The following is a 17,196-nucleotide window of genomic DNA, read 5'->3' on the forward strand; positions in this document are numbered from 1 at the left end:
CAGCACCAAACACCTTCACCCCTCACTCCACATGGTCGGCCCCAAAGTGGGGATCACGGGGCAGGCACCTCAGGGACCAAGGCCACTGTGTGCGGACAGATGACGGGCCGGTGCCTCTGGTGGCCAGTGGCGGGGAACACTTCCTTCGGGCTCCCCTATCTTTGGCCCAGTGCCCAGGCCCACACTGGCCCCGCCAGGAACCCTTCCTTGCAGTAACGGCGTCTCCACTGCCCTCTGGGTCTACAGAGCCACACAAGTGTGCAGCCCCTCCCAGCCACCAGGACAGCCCGAAGCCTGCTGCTTGGGCGGGGACACTGGCCAGACCAGACCCCATTCCAGCCCCAGCCCTGGACCTACCTGACTTGGGATCACCCGCCCAAGGTCACTGAGGGCTGAGGGGAGCTGACTACCAGGAACCCCACAGGGCTGGTAGCCTGTGCTGACCCCAGATTCTGGAAACAGGGGCGCTTTGGAGGGGCTGGCACGGCAGGGGCTCTCGGGCTGGGAGGCCACAGTTGGAGACACAGTGCGTGCTGGAGGCTGGCAGCCTTCAGTGGGCAGAGGTCTGGGTCCGGATGCTGCTGGGGGAGGAGGGCCCTTACCCGACTCCTACGGGAGCTCAGCACCCTCCCCACTCTTGTCCATAGGGAGGACACTGCCTCGCCAGTGATAGTCTACCAGCCCCAGACCTGGTAACACTGCTGGGCGGTGAGGGTGCACGGTCCCGGACCTGGGCCAGAAGACCAAGATGGCCCTGCTGTAGGTGCCACAGCGCCCCTCTGTGCACCCCGCTAGCCCGCCCCGCTAGCCCTGTCCTGACCGCTTCGTGAGCCCTGCTCTCTCCTGGGCAGACAGTGCTCCTGTGGCCAGGAAGGGCCTCAGGCCTAGGCCAGCTGGGGCTCCGTGACTTGCCAGAGCCTGAGGACCCATGACTGGACACCAGGACACCAGTGCTGATGGACGCAGAGCTCGGGGTGCTGGGCACCTGCCCGACCCTGGGACCTACACCGCAGCCAAGCCCCACATGCTCATGTGCACCAGCAGAGCCACAGACAGACACTGGACACACCGCGTCCACCTATGGCTCGTGGGCACCGGGACACACACGCACACACTCACACGCACCCCACTGGGGTGCCACCCTCCACACACATAAGTCCGTCAACTCAGCACCCCTGGCTGGGCGCTGTCCACCCTCCCGTGCGTGCTCACCCTGGAGTCCTGCAGAGCCTCAGAAGCCCCAGAGACTCATTAGCAATGTCAGGGCTGCCCCGGGTCACTGAGAAAGAACAGGACGGCCGCACGTGCTGGCTGGCCTTCAGCCAGCGTGCAGGCAGGGACCCCGTGTGCACCCCGAGCACAGGTCCCACTTCCCCAGTCCCCAGCTGATGCAGGGGGGTGAGCCCCCTTGACCGTATCAGTTGGGTCAGACCCAGCAGGACCGGTGGGATGGGGGTGGTACACCCCAGACCGTGCAGAGGGGAGGGCCCCAGGAAGGCCCCAGCTCCGGGCGTGAGGTGCCAGGACAGTCGCAGCACCAGGGCTTGGAGGCACAGCAGCTTGCTGGACGACTGAACGGGGTGGCAGAGGCCGACCTGTGTTAGGGGCATGGCCCAGAGGAAGTGCAGAAGCTCATGGGGAGGCCCAGAGAGAGCAGGGCTGGCCTTCTAGCACCTGCCGGCCGGCCCGTGCCAGCACCCTCCACGAGGGGTCTGCAGCAACCAGGGACCCTCACCGTATGGTGGTCGTACAAGTCCCTGGTCGGCCCAGTATCCTGGAGCCGGGGTCTGGGTGGAACTGCATGCACAAGGCCAGAGGGCTTGAGGGCAGCCTCTTGGCCACTGGCCCAACTCCCCGCCAAGCTGGCCGGAAAGGCAGAGGGCCGGCTAGCCAGCATGGGTCGGTGAGGACCCCTGGGATCCAGCCAGAACTGACCCTGGGACTGTCCCGTGTAGGACCCAGCCCCCTTGGGCCCACGCCCCACCCAGATCTGCCTCCCGAGACCAGATGACCCACGGGAGACCACCCAGAAGAGAGCTCTGGAAAGTGCACTCAGCGTCCCTTGGCTCCGCGTCTGACTGCTCCCCCGCGGGGGCCTTCAGCAGCGCGCGCGCAGGCTGAAATGGACGGTGCGGGGCTGCCGAGCATTTCTGCCCAGGGCCAGGTGAGCTGCTGTGGGCACTGGGTCCCAGGCAGACACCCACTGGAGACCTCCTTGCCCTCCCACCCGCATGTCCGGGAACCCCCGCCCCTGCAACCGCGCTGGAAGCTCACCTGCATCACTGCGTCGCTCTGTCATGACCCTGCCCAGGAGAGGACCAGGGAGATGCTCGAGCCTCAGCTCCCCACGCGGGGCCCCACCCTGGACCCCACCTGCACAGGAGCACCTGTCTTTGTCCGCGAGGGGCCTCGGAACGCCACGTCCCGGCACCCCAGAAGAGGGTGCGCAGAGCACAGTACCCCTGCCCGCAGACATCTGAACACTCCACCACCCTGGCTACTGCATTTGGTATTGAAGGGGCTCCCAGGCCAAAGGCAGCTCACTCCCAACGTACCACGGCCTCCAGGACGAGAGACTACAGAAGAGAACGCAGCCGGGGCCCCACTGAACCCACCAGAGCTGCAGGCAGAGCCAGAACTCCCACCCCGACGGGCGAGGGCCCCGGAGTGGAAACCAAGCCCTGACTGACTGGGGGCGGACACCTGATGCTCCTGCTCCCTGGGCACCGTCACCCTGGGATGCTCGGCCACGGGCTGGCAGACTGACCTTGGGTTCAGCTCTCTGTCTGCCCTGGGGGCCTCTCCCTTGGGACCAGCAGGCTGCCAGCTCAGTGACCGAGACTCTCAGGCAGCAAACGTGCAGCTGCTCCACGCTGGGTGTCCCTGTTCCTCCAGGGTGTCCTCCAGGCAGAGCTGTGGGCTACTGCACTGGTCTGGACAGCCCCTTGGTGACGGCCAGCTCAGACACACCGCAGACTGACCCTTCTGCTGCTGGCACCCATGCTGGGAGGGCCTGTCCTGGGACGTGAACGGCTGGTGGCAGCGGAGCTCGTGGTGGGCACATCTGGCACCTATCACCTGGTAGGACCCAGGCACACGCACCGCCTGGTCCAAGAGCAGCTGACAGTAACGCAGGGACCAGAGGGAGGGGTGTGGGGATGGAGGACCCAGCACGGCTGCGGCTTGCGAGCAAGTCCATCAGACTGGTGGGGGAAAGGCACCTTGTCCATACTGGACTGAGACTGTGAACAAGGGGGCGGTGGCACAGGGGGCGCCAGGTGGTCTCTGGGCACACGAGGAGACCCACGTCACCACGAGCCAAGCCCTGGGAGCAGAGCACAGTGCTGGCAGAGACGCAGGGGTGGCAACCCAGCCCGACGGAAATGTTCCTCGCTCTAGACTGGTGGGAAGGCCTGGACACCATGGGGCTCCTCAATGAACCCTGGGGAGACCACCCCGCTGACCCGCACCCTGACCTGGGCTCGGGAGACACGTGCTGGCCGGCCTCCCCCTCCCGTTTCACTTTATGTCCCCACTTCTCAGCTGTCTGTGGTGTCCTCGGCAAGCCACCTTGGCTCCGGTAGGCCCGTGCTTGCACGGACAGAGGGCCCGGGTATCGGGGGCCTTGTATGGCCATGCGCTGAGATCTGGAGAGGCAACACAGGAGAGCAGCCCGGCGGTGACACAGAGCCAGGAGGGCCCCGGGCACATCCCTCACGCAGAAAAGCTGGCCCGGAACGAGCCTGGGCCTGACCTATCAGAGCACACGTGCCTCACACCCAACACAGCACGGCTGCACGGTGACCACTCAGAGGGTTTATTAGGGAGAGCATCACGGGAGGGATGGCTTAGGAGCAGACCTGGTCCCCCACCCCGTGTCACCCCGGCCAGGCTTCCGCAGGGGAGCTGGGACATGGACCGCGGGGCAGCATGAGGCCTCCGCTGCACCGTGGCCTTGCAAGGCCGGTGTCCGTGCGAGCTGGCACCCTCCCCCCAACCCCCACAGGTCCCACCCAAGTGCCGTCTTCACGGGACGGCTGGTTTCTGGGGTCAGACGGGAGGAGGTGGGGCAAAGTGCGGAAGCAGGGGCTGGGGCGCCGCAGGCCTACCAGTCCTGGGTGTCCCAGCCCTCGTCCACCGGCATGACGGGCGGTGTGGTCTTCTTGGCCGTCTTGGCTCTGCCCTCCCCGCTGCCCCCCCAGGCCTCCCCAAGATCACTGTGGTCACTGTTCTTATTGGTGGACGCAGAGCCCGAGCCCCACACATCCCAGCTGTCCGAGCTCCTCTTCTCGGCAGAGGCGTCCGCGCATGTCCAGCTGTCGCTGCTTGGGGACCTGTGGCCCTTGGTGGACTCGGCACTCCCGAAGGTCTCCCAGAAGCTCTGGTCCACGGTGCGGTTCAGGGCATGGTCCCCACCACTGTTCTGGTAGCTCTGGCCCTCCAGGGGTCTTGGGAAGACAGAAGGTCACTGAACCACAGCCCGAGCCACCAGGCTGTCCCTCAGTGTCCTCCCCTGACCCTGACGCCCACGGGGCTGGGAGATGCTGTCTGCTTGGGCTCCATGCCACTCCACCTCAGAGCCAAGGGGCACAGAACCTGCTGGAAGCACTCGGGCCTCCTGCCACCCTAGTCTGGTGGGGTCAGTCCCACCCCAAAAAGAGCTTGTCGTGAAGAACAACGTACGAGGCCGGTTTTCTGCAGTGACTAAGGGAAAAGGGAGCCCTGAGCGCGTGGGCCCTGCCTGCGCTGAGACAGAGGGGGCCCCGCAGAGCCCCTCAGTGGAGCCGTACCCCGGCCAGCGCAGCCACAAGGCGTGAACCACTAAATGCTGTGCCAGGAAGCCGTGGGGCCCCCTGAGCACAAGAAATGTGTCCCCTCCCCACCCCACCCACGCTGCAGCTGGTAACGGGAAACAGCCAGACCAGGCTTCCCGCAGACAAGCCAGGAGGCAAGCCCAGAGCGGACGCTGAGCGTGAGCGAGGGGACAGGGCTGCTGAGGGCCCCGCGGGCCCCGCCCGCCCAGACCGGAGACCGGGGTCAGTGCAGGCACCCTCCTTCCCAGGCCTCCTCCCTGCCTGCCCTGGGCAGCAGCAGTTACCACAGAGTTGGCATCTCCAGGGTTCTGGGGGCTGCGGGGATCCCTGTTCCCCAAAGGGAGGACGTGCCTGTCCCCCGGGGGAGATGCCAACTGCCTCCCAGAGACCTCGTGCGAGGAAACCCAGGAAAACGGCGTACCTGTCGGAAGGGTCCTCTGCTCTCCCAGAAAAAAAAGTGGTGACGTCCCGCCATCCCCTGCTGCCTACCCCCTGGACCTAGAAGGGGACAGGAGGTGGCAGCTCAGGCCGGGTTCTCACACACGGCACACACACGGGGTCCCGCGCCAGACCCGGCAGAGCTGAGAGGCACGAGCAGCACGGCCGGGCTCAGGCACGCGGCTTTCACAGGCTTCCCCTCCCTGTGTGCACACGGCCGAGGCGGCAAGAGGCTCTGGGACTCAGTAGCTCGAGGAAACAGCTTGTGCGAAGCCCCTGCAGGCTTCCCCATGCAGACAGGGACGGGCTGGGCTGCAGGGGCCCGCGCACACCCAAACCCGCCTGGAGGAAGGCAGCAGCCGAAGCCCGGCCACCCCCCGCTCGTCCGAAGGCGGCACTCACCAGGGAAGAGCAGTGGCAGCAGAACGAGGGTAGAAGAAAAAGAAGCGACAGTGAGCAGACGGGACAGACCCCCGGCCAGCTGTCCCCACATTCCCCAGGCGCCCACGGCAGCGTCTCACGGCACCTCCTCAGCACTCTGCGGGCCCTGTGGCCGCACGAGTGCGTGGGGACGGAGAGCCCGGGCCCTGGAGTGTGGACACTGGCTTCCGGCCGCGCCCGAGTGCCAGGCGGGCCTGCCCTACCTTGGACGCCAGCTGTGAGACCCCACTGGACACATCGTCAAAAAGCCTCCCCTCTTTCACCTGCGTGGGTTGGAACAGCGCCGTCAGCCGAGCGGCAGAAAGCCCCCGTGGCCCGTCCGACAGAGGCCAGCGCTCGCCGCACAGACCCGCGGCGGCAGCTGTGTGCAAGCCCGTCGCCCCACGAGAGAGGAGGGGCCGCCGACGCCAGCCGGGGCCACTGTAGTGCGGCATCCTCCGCGGGGGTGGGCACCACCTCCTGAGGCCACGGCCCGCCGGGGTCCTCCCTGGCCCCACCAGCCACCTCCACGCTGCCCACACCCGCCCCACCCCGAGGGACAGAGCGCAAGGCTGGGCCTCCCAGAGCCAGGGGCGGGGGCCCTGCGGGATGCACAGCCCTGGCGGGACTTGGAGCTGCTGGAAACCCCCCCAGCACCAGCTGCTCCCCTGGAGCGCGCGCCTGCGGGGGTGGGGAGGAAGAGGGGGCACGGCATGGGGCTGCATCACCTTCTCCTGCGCAGGTTTGAGGACGTTCTCGTTCAGACTCTGGCCCAGCTCGGAAGCCTGTGCGAGGAGACGTAAGTCAGGCGAGCCCGAGTGGCGTGTCGCCCCGGATGCGGTCAGCACGGTGGCTGCGAGTTTGGCCGAGCCAGGGAAGGCGGGAGACGGTGAGCAGCCCACCGGCACCCCTTCACCCCTGCGCTCAAGGCAGCCGCGGCACCCAAGGCCCCTGGCTGTGGGGTGGCCGGAGACCACGGCTCCAGGCCTATTCGCTCCGGAAGGAAGGAGCCCAGAGCGGCAGTGGACCCGGCGGCCACCTGCGAGTCTTCCCGTCAGCGCCCACGCAAGCGCATCGCACGAGCACAGCCACGTGCCGGCAGGGCACATGCCACCCCCCTTAGCTAGGGCGCAGGCAGCTGCATCCCCGGCCGCCGGAGGCAGTGGGAGCCCAGCTGCCCTCCAGCAGGCACCTGCCTCAGAGAGGAGAGGACAGAGCCGAGGGCTGGGGCAGCGGCAGGACAAGGGGGCGGCCGAGGAGGAAAGCGCCGAGCAGCAGCCTCAACGGACGGGGTGCCCGCACCTGCCGGCGCCACGCCACAGGGATGACCCTCCTTCTGCTTACTCAGCCCGAGCTGACGGAGCCGGGAAATGAACCTCCCGCCCCGCAGGAGCCATGCCCCCCGGTTCCGGACCCCGGGCCCCTCGTCAGGGTCTCAGGTTCCCGAGCAGCACAGATGGGCCGGGTGGGAGCCCAGCGGGCCGGCAAGGCGCTCTGAGGGTGAACACGCGTAAGCGAGGACACACACAGGCCACGGTCCAGGGACGCTCAGGGCAAAGCATGTGGTCGGCACAGAGTCGGGGAAAGGCATGCACGAGAGCAGACCTGGGCCTTACCAGCTCGGGCTGCTGCTTGGAGCCCCAAAACTTTACCCAGACAGCAAGGGAGCAGGTTGGGGCGGAGGAGGGAGAGAGGGAGTGAGAGAGGTCACGAGCACAGACAGCGGGAGCGGCGGCGGGCGGCAGCTTCCTTAGCCTCACGCTCCCGCGGCATCACCCCAGCAGGTGTCCTCAAAAGGGACCTCGGGTGTCCGCTTACTGCCACGCCTCACTGCTTTCCACTCCCAACGTACAACTTCCAAAACCACACACGCGAGCAAGTCAGGGGCCCGAGACAGGGACAGGCCAGGCTCGCACACCAGCTGCCACCCCCACCCCGGGACAGCCTCCAGGGCTTCTGTCTCTGGCCTTAGCCCAAACACCGACAGGGCAGGACTAGAAGTTCCCACAGCACGAGACACGAAAGCTTCCTCTGTTACCTTCTGACTTGCTTGAGATCCAAATTTGGTTGCCTGGAAAGAAACATGGGGCTTTGAGATCGCCAGTTCCGATACCAGACCCCCGGCTGCACATCCCCAGACCCCGACAAATGCTGGGCCCTAGGCCCGTCCCCTGCCAGCCACCCCCTCCCAGCAGCTCCGAGGGGCCCAGGGAGCTGCACACGAGGCCACGCCCGCTGGAGGAGCAGCCCCGTGGCACACAGATCCAGGGGAGCAGGTCCAGCGTCAGGGGCAGCCACCCTGTGGCCCAGACCACGCCACCTGCTCGGCGCCCAGCAGGTCCCCACCCCACAGCTCCCCGTAGCACAGCACCCCCAGACACTTTCAGAAACGAGGAAGAAGGCCCACCCACAGGTGCTCCTGCGGAAAGGCGCCTGGACCTCCTGGCCGGGGCCCTGCAGGATGAGGCCCAGAGAGAGCCGGCAGACGCCATGTGCCAGAGTGGTGGTGCCACTGGGCCTGGTGCCCAAGGCCGGGCTCCTCCGGGCTGGCAGGGGAGGATGCAGGGGACCAGGGCCCACGGAGCGCACGGAGAGACGTCCACAGCGCCTTCGTTCCCGCCTGGAGCCGGCCCCGGGCCCTCCCTGCTCCGGGTCACCTTCCTCACCAAGGCCACCCAGGCCTGGAAACCTGCTGGACGTCCCCGACAGGGTCCCTCCAAGCTGACGTCCCCAGACAGGCTTCTGCCTCTTCCTTTCCAAGGTTCACGCCCCACCTCTGTGTCCCGACTAAGCCCCCGACCCTCCCTCGCCTGGGCGGAGGAGACGAGGGGCAGAGAGCAGTCCGACTGCCCGAGCCCTGCCCCATGCCCGGCAGCAGAACCGGAGGGCCGCGGGACCACTCAGCCTGCAGGACCGACAGGCCGCACCCAGGCACAGAACCGGAGGGCCGCGGGACCACTCAGCCTGCAGGACCGACAGGCCGCACCCAGGCACAGAACCGGAGGGCCGCGGGACCACTCAGCCTGCAGGACCGACAGGCCGCACCCAGGCACAGAACCGGAGGGCCGCGGGACCACTCAGCCTGCAGGACCGACAGGCCGCACCCAGGCACCGCCAAGCTGTCCTCTCAGGAGCCGGCCCTCTGCACAGCGCTCATCTCCAACGCGGACACGGACGCCCGGCGTGGAAGCAGCGCGCGGCGCCCTGGGATCTGCCGCAGCCTCGGGGACTTAGGGGAAGCAGTGCGCGGTCCGGGCCCAGGAGGAAGCCCTGAGGCTGGGAATGGCCTCCACCCCTCGTTAGAGCCCCTTCAAGACCCGTCTGGCCCCGGAGCCCTGACCAGCACAGCCCATGTGGGCCGCGCGGGCAGACTGCTGGACTGGGCTACTCACCCCCTCCTTAGCGGCGGAGGCAAACTTGCTGGCTCCGGTGGTGAAACTGCTCCAGCCCTGAGAAGAAGCCACAGAGAGGCCACGTCGAGGTTCCATGGGTGACCATCCAGGCAGGCCCCGCCTACCGTGCTGTCTGCCACTCAGTGAGAGGCTGACGGGTTCTGCACCCACGCGCTGCAGAAAGGCCACCTCCGGAGTCCCTTCCCACAGCGGCAACCCCACCTCCCAAGGAGGACAGGCCCCCCCGCCGTGGGCACATCCGAACGCTGCGGCAGCCGGGACAGCACGCGCATCCGTGCCGTGCTCTGCCTGACCACCCAGCCGGCCCCACGTGCACGCTCCCGCTCGTTCCTTTGCCCTGGGCCCTCCACCTTCCCTTGGAGGAGTTGGGGCCTCACACCTAATCTGCAGGCAAACCTATTCTGAGTTTGAGATCTTCCCCTAAGCCCCCAAAGCCAACGGAAACTACGAACACCCATACACGTCTCCCTCAGAGCCCAGGTTCCCAACACAGCCCCCCCACCCATGACGAATCAGAGGAACCTTTATGCTTAGCAGACAACCACGTTCGGCTTTTTCGGTGAATTAAAGACCCACAGGAGGGGAAGACCAACACAAACTCGCTGTGTTTGGTGGCACCTGACTTCATAAACTCCCAGGCAGCAGGCTCAGGGCTGGAGGCGAGCCCTTCCTCCCTGGAGAGGGGAGCCTGGCCATCCGGGGCCCCAGGAGGCCTTCCAGCAGCCGCCACCACGTGGCTCTGGAGTCACGGCCGTAGCTTCTGACGAAGTCCTAGCACTTCGGGAATAGCGCGTGGGCACGGATTAGAAGGGACAGCCGACAGTGGCGCTCAGTAGATCCCCTAACCCGCACTGGGGACGCAGAACCCTACAGCAACAGCGGACACACGGGCACTCCCAGTGCTTCCTGTTTCCACCCTCCCATCTGCTCCGTCTGCATGTGCGTCCCCACAGTGCCCCGAAGACCCTGTCCTGTGAGCGCGGACGACGTCTCCTCGCCTTCTCACAGGCGCGGCACACGGCCGGGACCGCTGCCGGACGTTGCCAGCCACAGCCCTGGGGCTGCAGCGGGCCCCACGGACAGCACAGCAGTGAGTGCACGTCGTCTAAGGCCACAGTAAGTTGCCTTGGAAAACAGTGGTTTCACCTGAAGCACTGGGGGCAGGGGGTGGACGGGGGACAAAGCGCAGGGCCGCGAGCGCCAAACCCAGAGGGTGTGACAGCCCAAGCGTGCAGCTTCGAGAGCTCGCCGGCACGGAGCTGGCGGGCAGAGGGCCCGGATCGGCTGTGCCCAGTGCTCTCGCAGGACGGGAGGGCTGGGCAGGTCCCTCACAGGAGTCGTGCTTGGAGGACATGGGCCCAGTTAACCGGCAACGTACGCTCTATAATGAGGTCACCGAACAAGTACACGTGCGGGGGCCAAGCGAGTGCGTGGGTCGCAGAGACGACTTCCCGAGGGATGGGGAGGCGTCCCGCAGGCGGCCAGCCGGCATGCGCCTGTGGGGCAGGGCGCGGTCCTCACCGAGCACAGGGATGACACAGCGCTGCTGAGGAAGTCCTCTTCCCTCTTTGGGGGCGGCACCGTGTTCCCAAACCCCACGTAGCGGTTCTCCTGGGCCCTGCAGGGGGACAAAGAGCAGCTCGCTCCTGAAAGCCTCATGGCGGGAGGCACCCAGATCCCGGGCCGAGCTGCGAGGGCTCCGGGGAGGACGTGCGGCCACAGCAAGGCGGGCACACAGGTCAGGCTCTCCTCCGGGAGCTCTGCATTTACCCAGGGAACCCCGGCAAGGCCCAAAGCCGACAGCCGGCTACCATGAAAAACGTCAAAGAGATCCAGTCTGACGGCTCTGGGAACAAAACCCGCTTGCAGGTCAGGCTGTTCCCAAGAAGGAAAACTATTCTTTCTTCCCCTAAACGTTAGGTTTCTTACCACTTAAAACCACTCTGCAAACCTGGGCTGGCTCAGGGATGCCACAACCAGCCCCGCATGATGCACGTGGGCTCCGCGCGTCCTGCTCACAGAAAGCAGGAGACCCCCGCCCCGAGGGCCCGAGCCCCCTGCTGCCCGTGGGCTCACCCCTGATAGGAGCCCAGGTCATCGTTAAGCCAGTCTTCAAACGCCTTGTCTGAGGAGGAGGTCGAGTTCTGCGGGTGGCCAGGGGCTCTGAAAGGGAGAGTCAGACGTCAGGGAGGCCAGCAGAGGATGGACAGGTGCCCGAGGGAGCCGTGCGGGCCTGTACGCTGTCACGTCCCCCTGGTCACACCTGGGCTCCTCCAAGAACAGAGAACTAAGGGCAGCGGCCTCCAGGTCTGTCTGAAAGGTGGCTTAGGCTCGGCTGGCGACAAGCGCCTGCCCAGGCTGGCAGGGAGGCAGCAGAGAGGCTGGAGGCATGGAGGCTGAAGCCAGCACACGAAACACACGGTGCGGGGGTGCGGCGGGGTTCCCTGGGCACCCATCGTGCACACAGGGAGTCTTCTCCGGACCAGTCACCCCAGAACACCAGCCTCTGACACGCGAGAGGATGCAGGACGTCCGGCACGGGGGTCAGCCAGTCCCCATCATACCTGCGGCAGCCCCGGGAGCGGGCAGCACTCGAGAGCACGGGGGGTGAGCGACGCTCGGCCAGAGCGTTTCCTACAGAGACGCATGCGTGTCACGGGGCTGGTCTGGAAGGACCTGCACCGACGGGGCTCTGGAGGAACGGGGCGGCCCTTCGACTCAGATGCAACTTACAGGCAGCATTTTTACGGAGAGCCTGTACTGCTCTAATGACCTAGAGAGCCGTTCCCATGCCAGCACGAGGGTCCTGAGCTATGGCTAAGATCAAGGACAGGGCCAGGCCCAGAATGGTCTGGGACCAGACCAGAAGCTAGAGGAGTAGCTACCGGTGGGCAGTGGACGACAGTGTCTTGGGTTGCGGTGGGGTCCAGTTCTGGGCGGGCGAGGACTCAAGAGACCATTCTTTGCCTTCAGCCAGAGTAGCCACCTGCCAAGGGGACACAGCCATCAGACGGCCCGGGACTGTGAGGAGCCATCAGTGCTGTCACCCACCCTAGGGCCCCTAGGCTCAGAGGCCACGGGCTGGGGGCTCTCTGCCACAAGTCAAACCCGAGACAGGGTGTCACTCTGAACAGCAGGGCTGGCGAGTTCCCGGTCAGCGGCTCCAACCCCTGATGACGTGCTGCCGCCCTCGGTGCAGGACGCCAGCCGCCAGGGAGCCGGCATGCAACACCCCCCGGGGGACACGCCTGCTCTTCAACCCCGCTAACCCAGCGCCCACCTGCTTCCCCCGCAGTGGGACAAGACGGCCCGTGCGTCCCATCTGGGGACAGACTGCACAGCCCTGCGAGCATGTCAGAGCCCAAAGGAGAAAGCCAGCTCCCAAAGCCCTCGGCACCGCCAACGGGCAGCGCCTCGGCACCGCCGCTCAGCCAGTCCCACCTTGTCCCTGAAGAGTGCCGCGGCCTTGCTGTTGTACTTGTCCTGCAGGGACCAGCAGGGGTCGTAGTCCTCCTGAGACTCCAGGAACTCGCGGAACTTGGCGTTGCCTCCAGCCTTCATCTTCTCCAGCTCCGCATCCTTCCACTTGTCCATGGTCACAGAGCGCACGAAGCTAGAAGCCAGAGCGCCAACTACGGATCAGCACCGGGCGGCCGAGAGCCCCCTCCCCAAGCAGGCCGTGACTCCGGCGCATGCACTGCCCGCGACACCCCTGTGGGCACGCCGAGCTGACACAGCAGCATGTGTCACCCTGTCACCGTGCCCTGACAGGAGGACCTCAAGGCACGGGGGGGGGCAGGGCACTGACCTGAGGTGCACCCCAAGCCCGCGGTGCTTCCCTGAGCACTCCAGGCAGATCCAGATGCCATAGGTCACGCTGACCCACTGAGGGTTGAAGGCGCCACACTCGAAACACACCTGTGGGGACAGCCACGTGCGACTCACCCAGGCACTCGGGCCCAGGGACCCCAAAGACCTGACGGATAGCCCCAAGAGGGAGCAAAGGAGAGGCTGGACCCCGACTGAGGGCACAGGGAGGGTCTCAGCGGTCTGCAGAGTCTCAAAGCGGCCGAGCCGACGCTTACGTTGTTCTCATCCTGCACTCGGACTTCTTTCAGAACTTTCCTCGTTCTGGGGCTGGCCATGGCGCTGCAGAGGAGAAACACAAAGTTGTGAAACTCACCGGCAGGCTACTTCACAAGAACACGGAGCGCGATCGCAAGGCCGCACGGAGTCTCAGGGGAATCCCCCGCGGCAGCCTGGAAGCTGGGGGGTCACGCCGCAGCTCACTACGCAGCACCGGGGAGCCGCTCACGGAAGGCATCTGCCTGGGCGCCTGGGGGCTCAGTCGCTGAGCGTCTGCCTTTGGCTCAGGGCGTGATCCCACGGTCTTGGGATCGAGCCCCGCATCGGGCTCCCTGCTTGGCTGGAGGCCTGTGTCTCCCCCTGCCACTCCCTCCGCTGGTGCTACGGCTCTCGCTGTGGCTCTTTGTCAAATAAATAAAATCTTAAAAAAAGGAGAAGAGGAAGAAGAAATCTGCCCTCCGTGTGCGAAGAAAAAAACAGAGCCATCTGCATGGTTCCAGCCAAAGGCAACGCAGAAGTTAGGAACATCGTAACTACTGGTGTCCCCTTCGTGCAGGCCTCCTGCGCCACCCGCACCGCACAACTGACAAGACGTCCCAGTGCGTGAGGAAGCCTGCAGCAGGGAGCGGTCTTTCTACAATGTACACAGACTGGCCGCTCAACCTCACTGCCCATCTGGGAGGCCAACACGTCAGACTGGGGCCACTAAACTTGGAAGACACGGAACCCCAGTTCTCTGCGCGCTACTCCTCCCTTCCACTCTACAGCCTGTGGCATGGGGACAAAGCGGTAGCCCCGACCACTACGTGCAGAGCCTGGTCTGTGAGAGGGTCTGCGGGGCGGCCTCCGCGGGGCCATCCTGGAGGGGGAGGTGGCAGACGGCATGAGCACAGCAGGGCACACCTGCCACCATGCCTCACAGGGACACTGCTGGGGCACCACATCCCCTAACTCAGGCTTAGGAGAAACAGCACTTCTGTCCTTACAGAGCTCCCGGTTCTGGCAAAGCTCAAGTTCAACCAACAGCCCACTGGAGTCACGACCAGGAAAACCGATACAGTGGACTGAAGCTGGAGGAGGGGGTGGGAGGCAGCACAGGGCTGTCCTGTGCACACTGCCGCCACTCGGCCCTGGGCCCCAGGTCACTCTACCGCCACCAGGACACAACCGCGCACGTGCCCCTTGGGACCCTGCCCTTCCCTCACTGGTGAACAGAGCCCGTGAGCTGCGGCCCTCATGGGTCTCATGGCAACATGCGCCTGCTGCACGACACGTGGGGACCCTGTAAGTGGCTCAGGACTGGGTGCCCGCCTGGCTGCTGGACACCTCATGGGGCCAGCCTCTCCGCGGAGTGAAGCTGGAGCCTTCTGTTGACGCGCAGCGTGAACGTTCCCAGAGGATCTCTGTGCTGCACCCCACCTGCAACCTCAGTCCCCAGAAGGAAGTCGCGGGCAGAAGCCCTGAGTCTCGGCACAACCAAACTTTCTCCGTCTGGAAGGCCAGGACTCCTGCGTTCATCAGCCCACACGGAAGCTAGCTGGAGGAAACGACACATAAACCTCGGCTCGGTTTTCTATAACTGAGGGACCAAACCCGGAGTTCACCCGCACCTCCTCTGTGCTCTGCAGTTTTCTGGGCTACGTGTGACCGTCCACCCAAACCCCCGGATCTCCAGGGCAAACACCCGAACACAACACCCTGGCCAGACGTGGTCTAGCGGGACAGTTTCCTCACACTGAGGTCCGTGCCCGCGCGCGAAAGGCATCAACAGGTGCACACACACGTGCAGACGTGGGGCTGGGTCTGAATTCACAGAGCGGTCCCCACAGGCTCATCTGCCCGCGGCCACCGGAGAGCCCCTGGGGGCTGGTGGGTGGCCCCGCTGCCTCTCCAGAGAACTGTGCCCTCCCTCGGAGGTTCACATCCCGGTCAAAGGGCGCCGGCAAACAGAAGTCAGACGGGGCTGAGCATGCTCCGAATTTATGATTGCGTCAAACGAAATCAGGCAGACGGGCGGTTTGCAGGAGCAACAAAGTAACGTGTGGCAAGGAACCCCCTGGGGACCGGCGTCCGGCCTCGGGGAGACGCGCGGCGCATCTTCCATCTCAAAGCCACAGGTAACGGTCTGTCGTGAAAAACCACCCAAGAACTCTTCGACGCTTGAAACCGAGATGCAACAACGCGCCTCGGGCGAGGGCGCGGAACTCGGCAGCCGCTGAGCCGCTGGGGCGCATCTTCTTGGTTCACCGCCTAAGCCCCCTGTCAACCGCGCGGCGCTCGGCCCTGACCGGGGCTCTGTCCGCGCCTGGGCCGGGTACCGGGGATGGCTGACGGGCTGCCCCCGTGGGGAGGGCGTCGGCAGCCGCGGAGCCTCCAGAGCACCGCCCTCCTGCGCGGACGCACGGAGCTGCGGGGAGCCTGGGCGGGCGCGTCCCGGAAAGCAGCCCGAAGCCCGGCACCCCGGGCCAGCACCGCGGGCGCACGGTCGCGGCCCGGGAGCGGCAGGAGGCTCAGGCCTACCCCGAGCGAGCCCCACGCCCTCCCCGCGCCTTGGTCTGCGGGGGGGGGGGGGCCCGACCGGGGACCGAGAAGGGCCGCTCGAGCCGCTGCCTCTCCGACGGGGTCGCCCACCGCGCCGGCCGCCCCCGCCCCCGCCGGACCGAGCCCTCGCTTCCCAGGGCGGGGGCCCCTCAGCCTGCAGCCCCGGGCCGTCGGTCTGGTCGCCGCGCCCCTGACGCCCGCGGAGCGGCGCGGCGCGCGGGGCCGCGGGCGCCCGACGCTTCCATGCACCGAGGTGGGGGCGGCCGCCGAGGGGAGAGGCCGGGGGTCCGGGGGTCCGGGGGTCCGGGCGGGGGTGTCCGCCCCCAGCGGGCCGGGGGCCTGGGGCCACGCGCTTACCCGGCAGGGCCCGGACTCGAGCCCGCGCGCCGAGGTCCGCCGGGGTCCGCCGGGGTCCGCGGGGGGGTCGGCCGGGCTCGGGCGCGCCGCGAGCTGCTCCGGGGACGCGCGCCGGCCGCCCGCCCCGCCGCCACCAGCTTCCGGCTACGTTGCGCCTCGCGGGGCATCCCGGGAAGCCGGGGTGGGGCGGGCGGCGGGGGCGGGACTTCCGCCTTCGCGCGTCGGCGGGAGCGCGGCCCGCGCCGGTGGCGGCGGGGGCGGGGCTGGCGGGCCGGGGGCGGGGCCGGCGGGCCGGGGGCGGGGCCGGCGGGCGCGGAGGATGCACCTGCTGCCGAGCGCACGGCTCCGGGCTGGCTCGGCCACCGGGGGCGGATCAGGAAGGCGCGGCGGGGACCGGGCTCCCAGGGCGGGGGAGCTGGCCGAGTCCGGCGTGCGGTGGGGGCGATCCGGCAGGGGAGGGACCGCCGCCCCCCACCGCACGCCGCCCTGTGCGGGGGCCGAGCCCTCGGGGCAGGCCGCCGGGGAGCGGGGGGAGCGGGTGTGCGGGACGGGCGGGGCGCGCCGGCCGCAGAGTGGGACGCGCGGGTCCCGGGCCTGACCGCGCCTGCTGCGGGGACGCAGTTCGCGGGGCTGCCCGGCGCGACGGCGGTCGCGGTGGTGGACGGGCCGCTGGGCGCTCTCCGGGCGGTCTGTTCCGGCGCAGCTGCGGGAGCGGCCTCGTGGGACGTGCTTGAGGAGCAACGCGGCGTCCGTCGAACGTCCCACTGACCGGTGCAGCCCCCGCAGCCCTGCCCCCGAGCCAGCGCCGTCCGGCCTGGTCCTCCGGGAAGTGCGTGCGAGGGAGCGCCGCGGGGGTCTGTCTCGCTGCAGTGTCCGGAGGGCCCCACGCTGGGTGCCGGCCTGGCCCCGGCGCCTCGGACCGACCGGCCGCGCCCTTCCCTCGGCGCCGAGTTCTCCGATTAGTGCGTGTCGCGGCCGTCAGCAGGGGAGCCTCGTGACCGCGGACGACACCCGCTCGTGCAGGGCCCGCCTGGCCGGACGCTGGAGCCACTTTGAAGGTGTGGACGCCGGGAAGGAAGCGGCCTTGAAACCCGGGCGCCACTCTCGGGCGCACTGTTCGCTTCTCT

The 17,196-nt window shown here is 67.3% G+C and overlaps 1 protein-coding gene across 6 annotated transcripts; it reads right to left on the reverse strand.

The window, feature by feature from the left end:
- Positions 1 to 3,794: 3,794 nt before the first annotated feature.
- On the reverse strand, positions 3,795 to 16,214 carry ARFGAP1 (ADP ribosylation factor GTPase activating protein 1). 6 transcript variants are annotated; one of them, XM_032353558.1, is made up of 14 exons: positions 16,070 to 16,214; positions 13,171 to 13,234; positions 12,894 to 13,003; positions 12,527 to 12,698; positions 11,971 to 12,071; positions 11,162 to 11,248; positions 10,607 to 10,703; positions 9,065 to 9,121; positions 7,711 to 7,743; positions 7,289 to 7,318; positions 6,401 to 6,457; positions 5,897 to 5,956; positions 5,236 to 5,312; positions 3,795 to 4,448 (listed from the first exon to the last, which is right to left on the reverse strand). In XM_032353558.1, the coding sequence occupies exons 2-14, from the start codon at positions 13,228 to 13,230 to the stop codon at positions 4,106 to 4,108; spliced, it is 1,284 nt and encodes a 427-aa protein (XP_032209449.1). In that variant the 5' UTR covers positions 13,231 to 13,234; positions 16,070 to 16,214; the 3' UTR covers positions 3,795 to 4,105. The 6 variants fall into 6 exon arrangements, with proteins under 6 accessions (XP_032209449.1, XP_032209452.1, XP_032209451.1 ...); XM_032353561.1 differs by lacking the exon at positions 5,897 to 5,956 and having other exon boundaries at positions 5,236 to 5,306; XM_032353560.1 differs by lacking the exon at positions 5,897 to 5,956.
- Positions 16,215 to 17,196: the final 982 nt, after the last annotated feature.

The sequence above is a fragment of the Mustela erminea genome, chromosome 7, assembly GCF_009829155.1.
Source record: "Mustela erminea isolate mMusErm1 chromosome 7, mMusErm1.Pri, whole genome shotgun sequence".
Classification (NCBI taxonomy): Eukaryota; Metazoa; Chordata; class Mammalia; order Carnivora; family Mustelidae; genus Mustela; species Mustela erminea.

Coding starts and splice junctions, on each gene's coding strand:
- ARFGAP1 (XM_032353558.1), bottom strand. CDS start 13,230: ATGGCCAGCCCCAGAACGAGGAAAGTTCTGAAAGAAGTCCGAGTGCAG. Junction 13,004..13,170: donor GAGTGCAGGATGAGAACAAC/GTAAGCGTCGGC, acceptor CTGTCCCCACAG/GTGTGTTTCGAGTGTGGCGC. Junction 7,319..7,710: donor GATCTCAAGCAAGTCAGAAG/GTAACAGAGGAA, acceptor GTCTGGGTAAAG/TTTTGGGGCTCCAAGCAGCA.